The sequence below is a fragment of the Castanea sativa genome, chromosome 1, assembly GCF_040712315.1.
Source record: "Castanea sativa cultivar Marrone di Chiusa Pesio chromosome 1, ASM4071231v1".
NCBI classification, from domain to species: Eukaryota; Viridiplantae; Streptophyta; class Magnoliopsida; order Fagales; family Fagaceae; genus Castanea; species Castanea sativa.
The window spans coordinates 70,496,431-70,517,881 of NC_134013.1; the positions used below are offsets into that span (position 1 = coordinate 70,496,431).

General features: G+C 32.7%; 3 protein-coding genes across 3 annotated transcripts; 1 reads left to right on the top strand and 2 right to left on the bottom strand.

Moving 5' to 3' along the window:
- Window positions 1–4,254: 4,254 nt before the first annotated feature.
- On the bottom strand, window positions 4,255–6,443 carry LOC142633402 (transcription factor MYB35). The gene is made up of 3 exons (XM_075807639.1): window positions 6,311–6,443; window positions 6,073–6,202; window positions 4,255–5,113 (listed from the first exon to the last, which is right to left on the bottom strand). Exons 1-3 carry the CDS (start codon window positions 6,441–6,443, stop codon window positions 4,255–4,257), a joined length of 1,122 nt encoding a protein of 373 aa, XP_075663754.1.
- A 2,887-nt stretch (window positions 6,444–9,330) lies between these two features.
- Window positions 9,331–14,100, bottom strand: LOC142622216 (putative prolyl 4-hydroxylase 7). The gene is made up of 8 exons (XM_075795662.1): window positions 13,754–14,100; window positions 13,557–13,643; window positions 13,405–13,462; window positions 13,126–13,230; window positions 11,598–11,655; window positions 11,326–11,501; window positions 11,080–11,140; window positions 9,331–9,880 (listed from the first exon to the last, which is right to left on the bottom strand). Exons 1-8 carry the CDS (start codon window positions 13,858–13,860, stop codon window positions 9,573–9,575), a joined length of 960 nt encoding a protein of 319 aa, XP_075651777.1. The 5' UTR covers window positions 13,861–14,100; the 3' UTR covers window positions 9,331–9,572.
- Window positions 14,101–19,784: 5,684 nt separating this feature from the next.
- LOC142633410 (uncharacterized) lies at window positions 19,785–21,048 on the top strand. Its single transcript, XM_075807649.1, has 3 exons — window positions 19,785–20,313; window positions 20,429–20,633; window positions 20,730–21,048. The coding sequence occupies exons 1-3, from the start codon at window positions 19,785–19,787 to the stop codon at window positions 21,046–21,048; spliced, it is 1,053 nt and encodes a 350-aa protein (XP_075663764.1).
- The last annotated feature ends 403 nt before the right edge of the window (window positions 21,049–21,451 follow it).

Sequence of the window (21,451 nt, forward strand, 5' to 3'; positions counted from 1 at the left end):
TTGGTCATTTGTGAAGAAAGAGTCAAGCCTGAAGCTGCTGAAAGTGTGCAATATGGGAAAGCTTGCTTGAGAGAAATTAACCCTAAATTGAAACTATAAAAGCTGCTTGAGCGAAGCTTAAGGTTGCTGAAGCAAGACCATCATCTTTTCTTTTCTTTTTTTAATCTTTTAAAGCACAACTTGTTGCACAAGACACGAATGATATTATTACACATATCAAGACAAGTCTTACTTTGTAAGTCTCTCACAACCCCTCTTGCTTTTGTTTTTTACCTTGCATCCTCAATCCTCATGCTATACATTTAACGAGGATTTTCAAAAACCCATGTCTTGTGCTTCATAGAAAAATACTTTTATTTTCCCAGTGATAAATTGATCCCCAAGAGATTGCTTTAGATCACCGTCTTTGTAGTGAGTTTAATTGTTACAAATATTCAAGGAGTTTTTTTTTTTTGGAGGGCAAGAAGTTTTGGTTTATAGGATTCAAGAGTTTCTAAGACTATTGCAATAGGAAGGGAGGTGGGCCGTTGCATAGGTCATGTGAATGGTTTAGGATAAAAGATTTTGTGAGTCCTGACTAATTGTAACTATTTATGAATTTTCTATGAGATTGTTTGCATGCCAGGGTGGTTTTTTCCATTAAGGAAATTTTTGTTTTGTTTTCTACTTTGTTACCGAATCTTTATTTCATATTCTTTATTATTTATCTTTAAATTGATTTGATATTTACAAAATTTTGGTTGAACTATATATCTGTGGTTTGTTTTACAACTAGTGTGATTGACTCATTAAATCCAATAATTTTGTTTTTTAATCACATATAGGTAGTAAACTTATTTTGTTAAGAGATCAATAGCTATCTCGTATATAAAATATTTGAAAATTATTTTATTTTGTATCTTAAAATTATATATAAAAAATGAATTTATAGATTGAATAGTAAATAAATAGTATGAAACTTTAATAAAAATAAGAACTTATAAACTAATTATGTAATTTTCAAAATATTAATCCAACAAAAATTTATTAACTAGTGTAATATGAACAAAGAGATCAACCACTGGTAGGGAGGAGATATAAGTATTTTAATAAGTTTGTGTTTGGCAAAATTTAAAAAACCAGCTTATTTTACTATTCAGCTTATTTTTGCTACTATTCATGGGCTCCAACACTTTTTGGTACTATTCATGAGTTCCACGGTACTATTTCAACTAACTTTTACCTTTATCTACAGTACTTTCAATAAAAATTTTCAATCTCAGCAAAATAAGCGAATCCCAAACAAACCCTAAATCTAAACATGTTAGCTTGAAAGAAAAACTTAGTTTTTCAAAACAATAATGACTAATAATTCCATATCTTTCAATAAATAAATAAATAATAAAATAGGTCCTTTCCCCTGGTTTTCATCATATCAATAGAGATACACTAGAAAACACAGAAAACTATCTTTACACAAGATTTTTCATCGAAATAAATAGAGCCATAGATGCATAATTTCTTTCAAAATTATATAGTCATTATTGGGAAGCTTGTTATAATTCGAGCTAACAAAAGCACAGTTACGTAAGTAAAAAATAAAACATTCTCATAAAACAACAATTTTTAACATGGTTTGGCCAAACAAAATACTCAAACTACTCTTTGAAGAAAGCTACACCATCTTCTTGCAACAGTGCTATTTCTAATACTACAATTCTATTCCTTAATAGACAAAGAATACTCAATTGCTTCTTTAATCATGAAAAAAATTTCTGTAGCAAGAAAAAGTCATTTTTTTAATACTAAGGAAAAATTATTTCCTTCCACACAAAGGAAACCCAAAAATGAAACCAAATCCAAATATGAATCCGAGACAATTTCTAACAAATATTCACATTAACTCAAATTCCATTAAGTAATCTCCCCTCTCTATCATGATAACTTCACCTTAAACCAAGCAAACTTTCCTTGAAGAAGACAATTGTTGTTTCCATGATGAAAGCCAAATTTGCACATGCATCTTAAATCATTTTTGTACATGTGACAAATATTGTATTCATACCAATATCAACTTTGAGCTTTGATACCAGTTGTTGTGATTTGGGGTTTATTGAAGCGCATTTACATAAACATGAAATTAAAAGTTTCATACAAGACAACAATATTTAGCGTTGCTTAACTAGCTTCAAATCTAAGTCCATGGGCAATTTTGAAAAAATTCATTTGTAAATGATATGTAACTACACTTAATCATACCCCATAAACAAAACTCACAAACTCTCACAAACAATGTTCAAAAACCTCACAAATACAAACAAAACTGCTCACAAGCCTCATGCACGCAGACTCACAATTCCAAAATTCCAATAGACCTAATAAGTCCCTCACACAAAAAAATAAAAACACTCAAACTACTCTTCAAAGAAGCTCACTCAATAATCTTCAAAGTCTTCTCCCCTCTTCATGTGGGAGAACTTTTAGGCAAAAGCCATTAAACTCTATAATAATGCCTATTTATAAGACACCAATTAAATTCCTCCATGGACATTGTATATCCTGTAACTTTTATAATAAGAAACTTTCATTTTATACCAAAGAAAATTCAATTTCTTCCGCATCCAAGGAAAAATCATTTCCTTCCAAAACATTTGAAACTCAATAATACCAAGTACATATAGTAATTTGAGAAAATTTCTAATCATTTTTAACAAAATAACTTGAGAAGGAAAATATCAATAGAACATTGTTAAACAAAAACACATTTATGAGTTTTTGGTCAGCATGCATGAAATAAATTAACACCTCTCACAAAAAAACAAAAAAAAAAATCCCATTAGACATCAAACAGTTAATGACAGACATTCACGTATCACAAATCCCATAAAAACAAAATCTGTGAGGGAAAAATTATATATGGAATTTATAGACATGAAGATTGTTAGGAATATAACCGAGACATTCTAATAGGATGTACGAGACCCACTGCATCTTCCAAAGAGAGCAGAAAAAGAACATCCTTGAGGCTTGTTTTCACGTCTAGAACGAGAAGCTGCTGATGATGAATCAATCTCTTTTCTCTTAAGGTCTTGGGTGTGTTTCTGTTCTCCTTTCTCGGTGTTGTACAGGACACCAGACTTTCGCTGGAGCGTCTTAAGCCGATCGTCCCAAATGAGACCGGACGAGCCTTGCCTCCGGAATGAGACATCTGATCTCTGCAAAGTTATCATGGATTGATGTTAAATCAATCCTTGTGTCTGCTGGTGTCCCTTTTTTCTTTTTCTTTTTTATTTATTTATTTATGTCTCTCTCAGTTTCTTGATTATATTTTTTGTAAATACTCTTTTCCCTTCTAACTAAGTTATTAACGGTTCTTGTTTGGATTTTCTATGTTTTTCATGTCGGTGATTGGTTTAACATAGAAATTGGCTGAATTTGAGACATATTTGGTTAATTTGTCCAGCCTTCAAATGGTAAATGGTTGACAGATGGATGAATTAGAATATCTTGTCGCTTTGAATGTTGTTAGGGCTATTATTAGGTGCTAACAACAATGGTCGTGGTCGATTAATATTGTACGTTAAAACTGGTGGTTATATAAATCCTGTTGTTCAATCCCTGTAGGCCTATTTTCTAGCCATCAAATATCCCATTATAGCTAACAAAAAAAGGTTCTATTGCACTTAAAAGTTTTAAGTATCAGCTAACAAACTCAGTATGTAAAAGCATCGTCTCTATTTGAAATTGATATTTGATATATTTCATTGTTCACATTATAATTATAACTATTACAAATCTCAAGATGGATTTAGTGTCACCAAATTTTAAATGATGACATGACACGATCTACACTCACATGATCTATATATCAAATGAAAACAAATTTGTAGGCTTTAGCAAACATTTGACGTATGTAAATCTTCTTGGATGGCTCAGAAATATATTTGTGATTGCTGTTGATTCATGATTGCTTAAAAAACAAAATTGCGCACGTCCAACTTATATAGAATTTAAAATTTTGTTCAACTAGTAACCAATTTTTTCAACAGTCAAAATTTTCATGAAGCTTGACTCTTGGGCTATAACACATTATTAGGATAGGAAGAAATTTAATAGTCAATGCTAATAATACTCATATCTCACAGATTGTCTATGTTTTGATACTTTCAGATAATTAAAACGTCATACTTATTATATAAAACTCTCATTTTTATGGGGTCCAGGAGGTGATTAATAGATACTTAAATTTTAATAGAAAATCATTAGAGCAGGTACTTAGTAATCAAAAGATTCATCTAAAATATCTGGAAATTCTGCCTGCATCTCACTATCCTTATCCAAGATAGAATTCACGAATGAACTCACAGATGATGAAGCTTCCAACCTATTATTGTTTGTATGGCCTCCAATGGTTGATCCAACGTCAAACTTCCCAATACCCTCCTCTTGTCCAACTTGATTTAAGCCATATTCATTTCCACTAGCAAAGTTTAATGGGGGTGTTTGCGCGAAAGTTGACGGGTTAGTTGATGATGAGAAACCTGGGAAATGGCGATCTTGCTGTTGCTGAAAGCCTGGGAATGGGAGAGGGTCAGTGATGAGAAACTCGCTCCAATTGAAGGAAGAAGATGGTGAATTTTGCACTTGAGACAGTTGGCAAGAATATGATTGCGGCAGTGGGCTTAATTGTGTGACATTGGAAGAAGATGATGATGAACAAGAAGAGGTAGCTTCATTAAAGAAATGTGGTTGGATGGTCTCCTGGTTAATATTGACTTGTTGAAACTGATGAGACATGAAATCCAATGAGGGAACTATGTTTTCATTAGAGGGGCTATTTTGGAACTCCATAGGCATGTTCATCATGTTGGTATTTGGGAATGATGTGAGGACTGAAGATGGTTCTAGTTTGGGTGTTGATGCATAGTTTAGGTTTTTATTAAAAGGTCCAATCTGGTTTCCTGTGTTTAGCATGCCACTAATGTTTCCATAATCAGAAAGGATCTGAGAATATGGCTTATGAGTGACTGGATCAATTCCCATTTTGGAAAGCTTTTTCCTCAGCTTGGTGTTCCAGTAGTTTTTGACATCATTGTCTGTTCTTCCAGGTAGTTGTTTTGCAATTAGAGACCACCTGCACCACATAACTAATAACTATAAGGGTTGTATGAGAGAGAGAGAGAGAGAGAGAGAGAGAGAGAGAGAGAGAGAGAGTCATTAGACTTGCACTGATTACAGAATACAGGCTGTTAGACAGTTGTTATGATCTTCTAAGACTTAGGTGATGCATAATAGCTAGGTTTCACCTCTTATGTGCATGCACTAGTAGTTTCAGGGCTTGAGGGTGCACATTAGGGTTGTGGTTACCTCACCAATAAAATATATAAAAATTAGATTTTTTTTTTCCTCATTTCGTGGGGGATAGTTCAAGGTATTAACTTAAACCTTATATATAAGGCATTGCATTTGCCAGTTAAAAAGAAATGAAAAAGAAAAAGAAAGAATAGGGAGTAAGAAGTACTAAAATCTCAAGATCCACCTGTGTTTGCATATAGTATAAGACCTAAGTCTTTCAGTTCCTGTTTTTTGTGACTTATTTTCACTTTATTCCAACTTATTGGACTTATTAAATTATTATGGACAACTTCTTTAAGTACTATGGTTGTAATTTGTTTAATAAATTTTTATCTATTTATTTATTATTTTAATTTCATAGTAGGATTTAGGGAATTTAAATAGAAATATGAGAAAACACTAATTGAATTACAAAACTCTTTGTTTAACTAATTTTTAAAGTCAAATAAACCAATGAAGAAAAACTCTGCCAAACAAAAAAGAAATCTTCTAAGAAAAAATTCGAGGAACCCTACCCTGAAAATCTGCCAAAGAAAACTTGTTATATTCAAGATATTCAAGATTTGACAAAATAAATCTCTTTAGAGAGAAGGGTTTCTCAAAGCCATGAATTTTTTAGTGAAAAGAGATGTGAAAATCAACCATTCCAGTTTTCTTTTTTTGGTCAAAGTTTACAAATGAACTCAGAGAGTTCACTAAGAACAAGTAAAAATATGAGTCATATATTTGAAGACCCACCTACTTCCTATAGCTTTATGAAGGTTTATAATGAGCTCTTCTTCTTGGGGTGTGAAGCCGTCATGCTTGAGGTCAGATCTAAGGTAATTGGTCCACCTAAGCCTGCAGCTCTTCCCACATCTATTAAGTCCTGTACATAAGCTCATGCATACATATATTCAGCTTCACACAATGTAGATTAGTCTTACAAACGATGAAATATTAAAAGAAAAACCAAACAAAGAGTGCCAAATAAAACCTGCTTTCTTGGGAACCAAGGTCCAATTTCCAATCCCATGGTTAGATACGTATGCAAGTATTTTTGCATCCTCCTCGGCAGTCCAAAGGCCCCTCTTGACGTTTGATTTATCACAACAAGGTGGTCTTCCCATTGAAGGGTTAATGGTTTTGAGAGAGAGAGAGAGAGAGAGGAAGGTAACTATGTAATGGTGATGTAATTTTAAACCTTTGCAAGGTAGATTATAAAAAAAATTAAAAAGGAAAGGAAACGTTTATCAAATGAGGAGGCAAGAAAAGCATGAGATTTGGCTCCCAATTAATCACATTTGCATGATTATTTTCATCTTCTTCAAAAAAAGGGTTTGAAATAACATCACAAAATTAATAATGCAAGCAGTTTCTCTCTCTTTCTCTAGCTCTTTCTGGCTTGGCTCCAAGAGCACTCTATTCAGGTTCAAATTGGGTGAATTATTTTGTTAAGTTTCAAGCAATTAAATATTAACATACTGCTTTCATTTGGTGATGTTTGACATGAAAGCAAAATGGCTTCTTTAGGCAATTAGGCTAGCGAATGATGCAATTTCTATGCCACTAAGTGGAAGGAAATATATTATGTAACTATCACATACAACGTTCTTCTTTTTATATTAAAAGGAAATTATAAATATGGATATTATAAATTTTATGAAAAAATGTTACACATTTAGTATACATGCAGAATCAATATCATCAAAATTGGAGCTTGGTTTGTTTTTCTGGGCAGATATATAATAGTGGATGGGAAAGGGGTTCAAATGATAGACATAAAGTACTACAAAAGTTGATATTACCACTAAGTTATATATAGTACTTGAATTCTAAACTGAGCCTAACTTGTATTCATAATTAATAACTGAAATCAGCTTCTCATAATATAGTATGTATTTTTAATTAAAAAATGTAAAAAAAAAATAATAGGATAAATATTGTAAATACAAAAGAATGGTCAATAGCTTGAAAATTATTTGCTGTGAGGGCATAAAATATTTTTTTATAAATGTAGAGCAATCAATACCATCAATTGGGCCTAGCTTGTCAATAGTGTATGACTTCTTTTTTCTAAAAGGATGATTGTTACAATTGTGTGTAAGAGGTATATTATAGTTAACAGGGTTTTACAATTTACATTGCACTGTCAAATTTCCAATTTTCAAACTGAAGTTATTGGGACAACGGATCGAACTCAGGCCCTCCTATTTTGATATTATATTAAATTACTAATTATGCCAAAAACTTAAGTTATTAGAATATAATAAATTTAACTGTTTAACTATACAATTCTAACACTCATGCACTATTCATATAAACATATAGTTGTCCTCACATAGTCTTATATATAATTTATTAAATGGCTTCTATCCATTGCATCAATACACAATACAATACAATGCAAAGAAGTGCCGTGAAATTTAACCCAATTTATTATTATACATTTTCAATTAAGAAATGTCAAAAGAATAAGATAAAAGTTGTAAAGACTAAAGAATGGTCGATGGTTTGAATGACGAGATAGTTTGTTGGTTTGTTTATTTTTTACTGTACAAAGTTTTAAGCTCTATAGCTTCAGTGGTTGAGCGTTTATTATAGAGAGTTTTTTTTATAGTTAAAAACTCTTTTATAATAAAAGCTCTTTAGCATTTAAAATGTTTGACAAATTATAATGATAAAAAAAATTTATAATTGTTACACACATTTCATAACCCAATGAGTTTTTAGAGGTGAAAAAAAAAACCGGAAGTGTTTTATGTTTGATACTTGAATTCAATTAATTTAATTGATTATTAGTATTTATTTTTATTATTATTATTAAGCTCTTTATCTTTTTCAAAATGGATGAGTACTAAATATTATATTTATTATATTAAAAAATAAGTATGTGTTCAGGCATTCCTATATTTAGTTTAACTTTAAACCCTTTTTTCAACTTTAAGGGAAGGAGAAAAGCTCTTTAGTAAAATTATCAATCAATGACATATTTTGCTTAAAACCTTTGAGTCCGCTATTATACTTATATGAAACTAGCCTAGGATATTATATCTTATGTAGTGAAATAGATTTTTCTTATGTACACAAGTGATATTTGTTCTTACAATTGTTAAAAATAAAAAACAATCAATATTCAATTATACTAACGAACTCCTAAAAAGAGTGAGCTTAGACACTAGGTGGTAGATACAGAGATAATCCACTAGGAATCGAAATCCTAGTGAGATTAAGATCAAGTGCAATATCTAAGTATTGCATCCAGTGCAATTGTTATAAATAAAATACAATCAGTATTTAGTTCTACTATCGAACTCCTAAAAAGAGTGAGTTTAGACACCAGGTTGTAGGTACTAAAATAATCTACTTAGCACTGAATTCTTAGTGGGATTGAAATCAAGTGCAATATCTAAGTATTGCACCATATGCAATTGCTTTCAATGGTTGAAATTAAGAGTTAAAATAAACAACTTTCAATCTCAACTGTTGAATAAAATAAGTAAAAAAAAAGAGTTATAAGTAAGAATGATGGAAATCTTTTATGAGAGAAGCATTAGATAATTGCACCCGATGGTTTTGCACCAGATCCAAATCCTCTCAAATATATTTTTCAGACAAAATTGGGTCAATTTCAAATTCTATTAAACATTTTATTCAATTAATTGTGAGCGACTAGAAATGCATGATTGAAAATCAGTGGTAAGAAAAGCATGATTTTTTCATGAAAAACCCATGATACTTTTTTTTTTTTTTTGAGAAACAAAAACCCATGATACTTCAGCGAATAGGCAACTGATTTTTTTTTTTTTAATAAGTTGCACACATACCATTGAATTTTAATTACATCCTCATCCTCCATTCATTCTTGTAGGACAACAGAGCTCATTAGATACAACAGCGCTTAAAATTTTACCCAAAAATCGTTAAACAAACACCCTCCCCTTCTCCATAGAATTATGCACCCAAGGTTAAAATATTTTCATTGTCAAAATTTTGTAATCAGGTACAAGTAGAATATATGAAAGTTTCTTTTTCTGGGTGCACTTATTTATAGTTTCATCTTCTTCTTTTTTTAGAGTACATTAAAAAGTAAAAACCAAGATGGAAAAAAAAATTCATACAAGGAAGAGAGGCAGGTTTGGTCCAACCAACTCTGGAACAGATCCTACTAAGCCACAGCTCAATGTTATATACAACATTTAGAGGATTAAATCTCACTCGCCCTGTATAGAACAAAGGAAAAACTAGAAATGTTCTTCCTAGGATGAGCAAACCTGGCAACTCTTCCTACATTTTCCATCATCACCAACCATGTAAAGAGGGTTCTTTTTACACTCACCAGCCTTAGCCCATACAGGGCAGTTCTCATTCTCATCCACACAATCCCCTTTGCCTCCCATGCCTTCTTGCTTGACTGGTTTCTCGAAGGACCTTACGTGAATCCACTTGGTTGCAGACCACTTCTCTCCCTCAATAACAGGGCAACTTCCATGCAAGCTGTGTGTATCTGTAGTTGCATCAGGATTAAGACTGAAGAACAGCAAGGCATCACCCTTTTTGGGTTTCACTGCATGGTTACAAAGAGAAAATTTCAGATTGCATGATGATGATAGGGAGCAAACTTGGATTCTATACAACTGGATGGCTGAAAACGCTATGGAAAAAGGTTTGAACATATAAATGGATCAGCAGAACTGGTGATTAGATTCACTCCTATATAGGTACCATCATATGGTGCAAGTTGCAACACCAAGGAAAAAAATTGGTGGTTTTTGCGCATGATAAGAATAAGTTTGCGCTGGGATCTGATGCTCATATATAAGTTTATTACATCTTCAAAATTTTATTGCCAACCAACAATTCAGATATGACCAGTGATCTGTTTACAAAAGCAATTAGCACACAACCTAGACCTAGTCTCCCATGCCCTGACTCAAGAAGAAAAAGAAGGGAAGACCACATATTTTCATGACTAAATGTACTTAAGTAACTCATATCTAGTTCAGTATTTCACTGAGATTCTACTACGGAAATTTAAGGAGATACCAGTCTGAATTTTTTTACCAATAAAAAGGCATATATGAGTTGAATTCATTTACCAATAAAAAGGCACAGGGATCTGATGACATATATGAGTTGATTAAATCTTCAACATTTTTATTGCCAAAAAACAATTCAGAGATGACTAGTGATCTGTTTACAAAAACAATTAGCACACAACCTATACCTAATTTCCCATGCCCTAACTCAAGAAAAAAAAAAAAAAAAAAAAGGAAAGACCACATATTTTCACGCACTAAATGTATTTAAGGTACTCATGTCTAGTTCAGTATTTCATTGAGATATTACCACAGAAATTTAAGGATTAACCACTCTGAATTCGCTTACCAATAAAAAGGCATGTATTAGTTGAATTTGTTTACCAATAAAAAGGCATTGGCATCTTATAACATGTATGAGTTGATTCAATCTTCAACTATTAAAAAAATTCAGAGATAACCAGTGATCTGTTTACAAAAGCAATTAGCAAACAACCAACACTTAATTTCCCATGCCCTAACTCAAGAAGAAAAAGAAGGGAAGACCACATATTTTCATTCACTAAATGTATTTAAGGTACTCTGTCTAGTTCAGTATTTTACTGAGATTCTACCACGGAAATTTAAGGAGATACCACTCTGAATTCTTTTACCAATAAAAAGGCATATACTTAGATGAAACCATAAAAGAGAAATTCAGGTTCGCTATAGATCAAAAACTTAATACCTGCATAGCCATTTTTAGCACAATCAGACACATCATTGTCTTTTGGTTGAGACACCTTTGACTGTAGGAGAAGAAAAAAAATGCTGACTTAGTTAAGTGGAACGAGGGGGAACAAAGGAAAAGTTACACGCAGAGACACGCAGCTGTATTTGTGTAATTAGATAAAAGCTCTCCATGGAATTTATAACATATAGAAAACAGAAAAGGAAGACCATCAGATAATCAAAGTCAAAAGAAATTCTTTACCGCTGAATTGGGAAAGACTGTCTCCCCACCCTTCTCAACATTAGACAAATACATCAATACAGTGGCAACTCGGTGGCCACCCAATTTTTGATTCTCCATGTCATGAAAATAATCAAAATGTGGTTCATATTTCTCCCCGTGCAGGTAGTGCAGTACTTGCATGGCCTCCCCATTTTCTGGTTATGTGATCCAGTTAAGAAAGATGAAATAAATTTTTTTATTGCAATTGAAGTATAAATTCTAAATCAACAACGAGAATGTAATGATGTTACCTATTGGAAGGAATGTCCATGCAGCTATCCTGGCCTCAATATCAGCGACTACTTCATCCTTCAAGGTGAAACAAAGACACCGAGTAAGCATTCCAAGTTAAAATAATTGGAAAATGCATACTTAGCAGAATGGTTATGAACACAGATTAACTAAATAAACAAAACCTGTTTACATGCATATCACACCCAACATAACTAACAGAGCTTCATGCCACTTCATCCAAGGCAGAGCGCAATTTTTTTGCTAAAAATGACAAACACTAAACTTAGATTGAATTAGATACAACAGAGATATCTGCATACATCATTATATTATGCATTGGGCTTGGTTCCCACCTATTAAATTATTTAAAATAGTTGTCTATGGAAAGCCATGGATGATCCTTGCTTACTGAGCCAAGGTGAACCAAGGCTATTTTATTTCCAAAACTTGGAGTCACTGAAAAAGTCGGAGAGTTATGCTCTACAAAGACAAGGTGATGACTTGTTAGAAGAAATTTATGGGTGAGACAAAATAGAGGTGACCCATTGATAAACCTGAAATTGTGAGCATTCTCTAAAGGGAGTGTCCTATAAGAAGCACGCAAGGTTCAAGATATTATAGCAAAGTTGCAGAACTCATCTTTGTAGAATTATTAACAAGTTAGTTGATACATAGAAAGATTAAAATGATAATATAGTGATCCCAGCATGTTTCTAATGAGAGTGAAGTTTGGTCTTGGGGTGCCCCATGCCCGTCCAAGTAGTAACAGCATGCGTCTGCAGGCTTTTATGGATTGAAGTAGGTCCTTATAACTAATGAATTTCACACAGAAAATTTCCTATGACAAAGCAAAAGGCAGAAAAGAAATATTAAAACCAAAAATACATCCTATATATTCCCATATTATGGCTGGTTATCAGTTAACTACTTGGCAAAGGTAACACAGATTCAAAATTATACCAACCAATGCTGAAGTGCTTGACTTAAAGCCATAAAATATTGTTTCTACACAGACAAAAGGAAGCAGTTCAACCCACCATTTTCATTAATATTTCAATACGTTACATGCGTCTTTCTAGGATACCAATTACCTATGGACTGTAAACCTTTGTTTATCTTTCACTCAATCATTAAATTGACTAGTTAAGCAAATAATGTATCTAATCACCTCCGAAACGAATTCAAAAATCATGCCACCAACTTACTACAAACTAAAATAGACTATACCTTCCCACCTCCAAATTAAAAACAAAACATCCACTAATACCACTTTCTAAAAGCCAAAATTCTGCTTACAATTGTCTCACAATCGGGCCACTATTCCTTTTTCTTTTTTTTTTTATAGGTACAATTAGATCGGATCTCTATTCAAGATCACCATAGAAACAAGATTTGACACAGTAAGATTTACTACAACATGTTGCCAATACATATGACTCTTTTAACTCTCAACACTAAAAACCCAAGGCAATAAGTTTCTGTCATACTGAACACAGAATTTAAAAACATAATCTCAAAAAAAAAAAAAAAAAACCATAAATATACCTGATATTTCCGCAGAAACATGCCAGAACTCGTTCGAACTTCACTCATAATACTCTTACCCGACTCATTATCTGCCACCATCGACTTCTCCAGCTTATCCCTTGCCTACTTCCACCAAAATTAACACAAACCCACATCGTATTAGGACAAGAACTACATTTTAATAAAATGAAATTCCTAATTAAGCTTATTTATTTCTATGTTTGGAAACAAAAAAACAAAAAAAAAACAAAACAAAACAAATACCAAGTTGAATGAAGAATTTTAAAAATGTCTTACCAGATTGATTAGGTGGTCACACTCTTCATCACTCAGAAATCCCTTATAAAGGAAAGCCCTTCAGATTTAAAATGCACCTAAGAAAAGTCAATACAGCCCACAAAAAAGAACTAAAATTTATTAAAATAGCAGAGAGAGAGAGAGAGAAAGACCTGGGACGCCATGAGAGCTGAGTGACACGAGAGGGATCAAAAGTAGCAGAGGAAACACCCTTCTTGAGTTTCAGCACCGATCCCTGCCTGGAAAAAAAAAAAAAAAAAAAAAAAGATCGCATCAAATTCAAACAATTCTCAGTGGCATTTTCACAAACACATACACAACAAACAGGGAGAAAGAGAGAGAGCCGTACATTTTGTTGTCCCCAAGCCATCCGGGCAATTGAATATTCGAATGGGACAGATCAGGAAAAAGGAATAGGAAACAGAGAGAAAGTGCGAGAAATTTTCGAAAATCCATGAGAGAGATTTAACAATCTGAGAAAGACAAAGGTTTGCTTTGGTTTTGAGGTTTTATACAATTTTATTTTCTAGGGGTGAAATCAAAAACAAATGCCCAAAACAAAGAGGTTTTGCTGATTTAAGACAATTCCAATTGGGCGCACATTGGATTTTGACGTTACGTGGTGTTTGTGGAATTTGCAATGTGGTGTGAACTGTAACTGCCGAGTTCTTCAGTTCTGGATTCTGGAAGGTTCTTATGGTAAACGCCAATGGTTTTGGTTTTTACTTTTTAGGACAACAATTAAAGTAACCAAGACAAATACAATGTTCCCTAAAAAAAAAAAAAGTTTAATATAATGTCATCAGTCAGTCTTCACATGTTTCTAGTCAGAGGTTTCAATGTTTTATATGGATTATACGTGGAAAATGCTACGAATTTTGCGGCAATTTGCTAATGTGATAACCTTATGTTGCGTTTGGGAGTTCATAAGAAAAAAAAATAGAATAGAATGGAATGAAATGATCATAAGAGAACGGAAGAGAATGGAATGAAATATAATGTATTTAAGTAAGGGAAAAGAATGGAAAAAAATGAAATAAAATGAAATTAAGTAACTTTAATTGGATGTTTTAAAATAAATGAATGGAAAGTAATGAAAATGAATGGAATGTAAGTCATCTTGTTTGGGAGTAACATGGAGAGAATAGAATGGAATCATTTTATGATAATATTACTATTAAACCCCTATTTTAAAATAAAGGGTTGAATATATAGGAGTATTTTGGGAGTTTTAGTAAAAAATTCATTAAATCTAATTCCATTCCTTCCTATTCCTTCCAAATTTGGGATAATGAAAATTTAAAGTTTTAAGAGAGTAGAGAGGAATAAGTGTTCCCTTTTACCCATTCCATTCCCTCTCACTTAAACTCCCAAATAAGGGAATGGAATTTCCATTCCCTCCATTAAAACTCTCAAACAAGGGAAGAGAAGAATATTATAAAAATTATTCATTTCAATTCCCTCCTCCCAAACGAGGCGTTAGTAGTGGAATTAAAAATGATAGATCCACAACTTCACTGCTCATGAATTACCATTTGAGCATACTATGGCATATATTTTAGTGAAAGTTATGATCCTAACATCATTCATTATATATAATCAATAGTCAAAATTTTGGAAACCCTACTCAGACTCCATCTCATTTCCTACTAATAAAAGGGTAAGTTATTTTAGATCACAACATTTCACAATATTCTTTCTCACAACTATTTTATGTTATAGATTCTCTGTCATTTTTATATTAACCTGTTACTTTTCTTTTGCTATTTATAAGGTGAGTTTGGTTCAGTTTTTTAAAATTGTTTATTTTTTTTTTTAAAATTGTAGTTGTAAAAAGTGCAATATGAAAATTACATTTTTGTATTTGCTAAAAATATTAAAAAAATTCTTAATTAATAAAAGTCGAGTGTTTTGGTAGCACTTATCAAAATTATGGTCTGAGGTGTAAATTACCAAAAATGACAAAAATATATATATATATATATATATATATATATAAATTTCTTTCATATTAATGGTTTCACCTTCTTAATAATAATAATAATAACATGGACAATTTACATTTTATACCTAATAATATCCTTACAAATTTTTTTAAGGAATTAACAAAATATAAAAATGACTATCAATAGTAATTAAATTCCATATATAGGAATTATATATGTATCTTATTGTATATCTTTAAGTGTATCCATGCATATGCATAGAGTTACAAGCTAGTGTATATAAAATTGAAACCTTTGACTTTTAGTTGATCTCTCCACAATTTTACACGTCAGCATGTTTTTTTAATTTTTAAATCTATTTTTTTTTCTATTAAATATACTAGCTTGTAACCTTATACATATGCATGGATACACTTAAAGATATACAATAAGATGCATAATATAATTCCTATATATATAATTTAATACTATTGATAGTTATTTTTATATTTTGTTAACTCTTTAAAAAAATTTGTAAGGATATTATTAGGTATAAAATGTAAATTGTCCATTTTTTTAACGATTCATTTATTCTAAACTCTTTGGTTTTTGAATTTAATAACTCACTTGGATGAATATTTATGATGTGGTCCCACATTTGATTCTGAAATTAAGAAATAAAACTCTTTAAAAATAAATAATTTAGGAGACATGATGCAAAATTGCAACTCTAATTTGAAACTCGATACTCTTTCCCTCTTTCACTATCAGTTTTCTCTCCACAACCTAGACCATTCTCTCCCACAACTCAATGCCTCCACCTCCTCCAGCAGGGACGGGCCTAGGATTTCAAGCTGGGGGGCCGGAGAGAGTGCAAAAAAAATTTCAAATACGCATCCATATAGTATTAATAAATTATCAATTAAGACAAATACCCAAAAATCATTGGAATAGCAAAATACGCATCCACATTTTCTAGAATTGGAATAGCAACATTAATTGTTGGCCATCCCACTTAGTTGATTTCGGAAGAATTTGAATATTTTCTTTTGAAAAAATCAATCATTATAGTTGATTTTTTCATGATCTACAAATAAAATAGGAATCATATGCATCATCTCACAAACAGTTGTTGTTATTGATGATGCGAAGAAAATCAGTAGGCTGGATATTTCGAACTTTAATGGACTACTTACTGTCCCGGTGGTCTGAAAAAGAAAGAAAAGCAATCAAAGGTAACTGGGGCTGCCGGCCAAGAACCCTCCGATGGCAAAGTTAGTTTTCTCTCTATAATTTCGGAGTTTCAACTTTTTGGGAAATGTAAAACGTACCTTCGTTTGGTCTGAATGGACATTTATATAGTGTCCTAAAGACAGTTATCAAACTTGTAACCTCCCCTAGATTCGAGGAGGTGTGAGGGTTCAAAGATAACTTCCACAACTGCTTAGGAGTTATATATTTCTCACACAATGGTTACTGGAAGTTATGCGTGTAATAAGGAATTATAACACACTCGGGAATTTTACTAAGTGTGAAGGCCTCGTCCAAGGATCTTCCTGTTGAGCATACCTTGCTTAGGAACAAAGGTCGTTCCATCTATGGATGGATTTTGTTCAGGATGAGGTTTGTGGCTCTCCAGGACGAGACGACGTGGCTTTGTTTCCCTGATCATACGAATCTCGTCCAAGCTTCTTCCTCCATAGACAAGATAATCATTGATGATGTTTTCATAGTCCTTGCTTCGCTGGCCTTATCCTAGACGACTTATATGGACGATGTCGGGGTTGGTACTTTATCATACCCTATCAGTTACTAACTAAAGACAAATACTAGAATCTAGGTAATATGCATGATGCATTTAATTATAAATTTAGTATTTCTCACTTCTTTTCAATTTATAAATTTATCTAATTTAGCATTATGAGTTAACAATAGGCACAAGTGAATCACTGTTATTTTCTTAAATTTGTGTGACAATTTTGTATATTATATGATTTGTTTTTTTCTTTTTGTCTTTGGTCTGCCTTTATTTATCTCTTTGTCTTTGTGTTGCACTGACCCACTAACACAATCCCACTACTACACTATAAATTTGTTCTGCACTATTAACAAAAACTTTTCTTAACTTCACCTTTTTTTTTGTCAAATACTGTCTACCCTAATATATTATGTAATCTGAGTAATCTCTACAAACTCTACTCTCTCTCTCTCTCTCTCTCTCTCTCTCTCTCTCTCTTATCTATACTATTATTTAAGGGACATCCGTTGTTTAGATTCCTCACTTTTTAGTTCAAAATTACTCCTACAGCCTTATGTTTAAGTAGAGACCATTGTTATTGATTCCGTTCCGGCCGGAATTTTTTGTTCTGGTATGTAAACCAATACCAGAATACCCCACGTTCTACCTCGGGTCAGATTTCGGGCAGTTTCGGTCCATTCCGGCCATTCCGGACAATTTCGGCCAATTCCGGCCGAAATGTAAATTTCGACCAGTACAGGATTTGGCCTGCTATGGGAAAAAAAATAAAAAATAAAAAATAAAAAAGTAAAGGTCCAAAAGACGCCGTTTTGGACTTCACTAAAGTCTAAAAAACCTAATGTTTTCTATTCTTTCTATTCCTATTCTTTTCTTTCATTCTTTTGCTCTTAAATCCCTCACTCACTGCCGTCGTTCTCTCTGTGGAGTCTCTATGCTATGCTCATCAATCTCACTCTCTCGTGACTCCCTCTTTCTCTCACTCTCTCGGATTGAAGCTTCAACTAGGTATTCTTTCTCTACTCTCACTCTCTCGGATTGAAAAAAAAAAAATGTCATAGATTTCTTATGATTTGTTTTAACTTTTAAGATTTACGAACTTAGGAGTTAGAACTTAAGATATGTGATTAACTGATGGGTATTTCGTTTGTTAAGAAATAAGAACTTAAGCTTCAGTCTTTTGTTTGTTCATTTCTCTCGGATTGTCATAGATTTTTTTTTCTCTCTCAGATTGTCATAAACTTTTTTTTTCTCTCGGATATGTGATTAAGTGTATTTAAGATATGTGATTTGTTCATTTAAGATATGTAATTTGTTTGTTCATTCACTTCATGCAAATTAAATTAAATTTTAGCTTCTGCATTTGATTGAATTTCATTATATTTCATTGAACAATAAACTATGGTTGATCATCATAGTTCAGCTGGTACTTCTTCTGCTTCTGTGGCCTCTGCTTCTGCAAGATCAGAGGATCCCGCAGGGGCTCATGCCCGTGCAGTGCCTAACGCAAAAAATAACACTATATGTTTGCATTGTAATAAGTTGATCAAAGGGGGTGGTATTACTAGACTTAAGTATCATCTTGTTGGGATTAGGGGTCAAGTTGAATCATGTAAAGTTGTTTCATTTGATATTAGGTTTCAAATGAAACAAATAATTGAAGACTTAAAAAAATCTAAAAAAACCAAAAAGAGGATTCAGTTAGAAATTGGGAACCCATATGGTGATCCATTTGATATTGATGAGGAGGAGGAGGAGGAGGAGGAGGATGAGGTTAGGGTTGGTGAAAAGAGTCCCCCTCAAACATTAGGCAAACGAAAATTTAGGGGAAAAGATGTTGACACTGATATAGGTCAAATAAGAGGATAGAATAAAATTAAGAGTTATTTTGCTCCTAGAACAACCTCCGGTGCTCAACCCTCTATGAGAAGTGCTTTGGCTACAAAAGCAATGATTGATAATGCAAAAATGAATGTGGCAAGATGGTGGTATCATTTTAATGTACCCTTTTATGCATCTCAATCACCCTATTATCAACCTATGATAGATTTCATTGCTGCTATTGGGCCGGGATTTAAGGGGCCTTCTTTTTATGAGTTGAGGGGACCCCTTTTGAGAAATGTTGTGCATGAAGTTAATGATTTTTTGTTAGATATAAAAAATAATTGGAAAGTATATGGCTGTTCAGTGATGTCTGATGGGTGGACAAATCAAAAACAGCAACCAATAATGAATTTTTTGGTGTATTGTCCAAGGGGTGCCATGTTCTTGAAATCTATTGACACTTCAGGCCCTACAAAGGATGCTGAAACGTTGTTCAATATATTTGATTATGTTGTTCAAGAAATTGGTGTGGAATATGTTGTGCAATTGATTACAGATAATGCTTCTGCCTATAAAAAAGCTGGAAAAAAATTACAGTAGGAGTATGGTACTTTATTTTAGTCTCCTTGTGTAGCTCATTGCATAGACTTGATGTTGGAGAATATTGCTAATCCTAAGTGGTCCCCTCTTGTTGATGAAGCAATTAAGAAGGCAAAAAAGATAACAAAGTTCATTTACAACCATGGAGTTGTTTTAGACTTGATGAGGCAAGATTTTACAAATGGAAGAGAGTTATGTTGTCCTGCAATTACAAGGTTTGCCACTAACTTCTTAGTCTACAAAGCATGCTAAGGTTTAAAAAAGAGCTTAGACAAATGTTCACTAGTGATAAATGGCTTTCATGCCCCCATGCTAAGACTGCCATTGGGAAGGAGATTAGTAAAATTGTTTTGGAAGATTATTCGTTTTGGTCTCAATGCAAGCACATAGTGAAAGTTAGTGAGCCTTCAGTTAGAGTACTTCGTCTTGTTGATGGGGATGAGAAACTTGCTATGGGGTACTTGTATAAAGCAATGGACAAAGCAAAAGAAGAAATAAAAAGAAGGTTAAAGAACAAAGTTTCTTTGTATGGACATTATATTAGAGTTATTGATGCTAAATGGGACAAACAACTTCATAGTCCTTTGCATGCAGCAGATTGCTTTCTTAATCCTGCAATTTACTTTAGGCCTTCATTTAAAAGGCAAAATGAAGTTCAAAGAGGGTTGCTAAGCACTCTAATGAGGTTGGTTCCCGATCCTGACATTCAAGACAAAATAAGTTCACAACTTGATGAGTACAAAAAGTCAATTGGTGGCTTTGGCACATCACTAGCAATCCGCCAACGAGAGAGACTAAATCCAGGTAAACATTAATAATTTAATAGTATTTCCTTTCAATATGTCTATTTATCCTTTATAGTTGTTATTGTAAGATTACATGGGCAATGCTTATTTTATATTTTTATTTGTTATTGTAGTTTCATGGTGGGAGCAATTTGGCCTTGGAGCTCCAGATTTACAATCATTTGCCATTTGTGTGCTAAGTCAATGTTGTAGTGCAACTGGTTGTGAGAGAAATTGGAGCACATTTGAATATGTTTACTTAAAGAAGAGAAATAGATTGGAACATAAACGAGTAAATGATTTGGTCTTTGTCCATTATAATTTGAGGCTTCGACAAAGGTAAATTTATCACCGTTACTCATATGTAAATGAAATGTACTTTCAAATAATTATAATTTATAAAATGTTACTAATGTTTAATATTCTCATTGGTAGGAACATTCGAAGGAATAAGTATGCATTGGATCCTATAAGCTTGGATGCCATTGACTTGATGGGAGATTGGGTGGCTGAAGAACCTGCACTTCTTAATCCAGATGACATAAATTGGGATTGTCTTAATGAACCAGCAGCCCTAGTGAATGTGGAAGAGGATGTTGAACTTGAAACTATTTATGTTGATGACGACGATGATGATGACAACAACAATGAACATGACTTGACAAATCTTCCAATGGGTGTTGGTAGTTCTTGTGGGAGTTCTTTTGATGATGAATTTGATCTTTCTCTCATGGATGATGATGAGGAGGAGTAATATTATGTTATAAACTTTGTTGGCTTATTAGTTATTATGGGCTTATGTAAGAGTTAAGACTAAATGTTTTGTATTATTTGATGTTTAGTTATTGTCTTGTAAATCTTCTTATTGTGTGATGTTAAATTGATGTTTAAGACCTAAGAGTTAAGACTAAATGATTTGTATTATTTGAAATTTACTTATTTATCTATTAGAATTGACAATTTTATGTTTTACAAGAATATATATAATTTAATTTTTAGAAACCCCGAAACACCCTAAAGCGGTACGCCGAAATCGGCCAGTACCGAAATATTCCATTTCACTAGACAAACCGAAACGGGGTTCGAAACGGTATTAATAACAATGGTAGAAGAAAAAACTAAAGGACAATCCTGTAAAAATGCAACTTTAACTCCCA

Bases quoted from the DNA above. Each gene is read 5' to 3' on its own strand.
- LOC142633402 (XM_075807639.1), bottom strand. From the start codon at position 6,443: ATGGGAAGACCACCTTGTTGTGATAAATCAAACGTCAAGAGGGGCCTT. The intron at 6,203-6,310 runs GTTTTATTTGGC...GCTTATGTACAG, and splicing joins CTTGGTTCCCAAGAAAGCAG to GACTTAATAGATGTGGGAAG. The intron at 5,114-6,072 runs GTGGGTCTTCAA...TATGTGGTGCAG, and splicing joins CATAAAGCTATAGGAAGTAG to GTGGTCTCTAATTGCAAAAC.
- LOC142622216 (XM_075795662.1), bottom strand. From the start codon at position 13,860: ATGGATTTTCGAAAATTTCTCGCACTTTCTCTCTGTTTCCTATTCCTT. The intron at 13,463-13,556 runs GTCTTTCTCTCT...TTAAATCTGAAG, and splicing joins CAGCTCTCATGGCGTCCCAG to GGCTTTCCTTTATAAGGGAT. The intron at 13,231-13,404 runs GTAAGACATTTT...TGGTGGAAGTAG, and splicing joins GTGACCACCTAATCAATCTG to GCAAGGGATAAGCTGGAGAA.
- LOC142633410 (XM_075807649.1), top strand. From the start codon at position 19,785: ATGTTCACTAGTGATAAATGGCTTTCATGCCCCCATGCTAAGACTGCC. The intron at 20,314-20,428 runs GTAAACATTAAT...TTGTTATTGTAG, and splicing joins ACGAGAGAGACTAAATCCAG to TTTCATGGTGGGAGCAATTT. The intron at 20,634-20,729 runs GTAAATTTATCA...TCTCATTGGTAG, and splicing joins AATTTGAGGCTTCGACAAAG to GAACATTCGAAGGAATAAGT.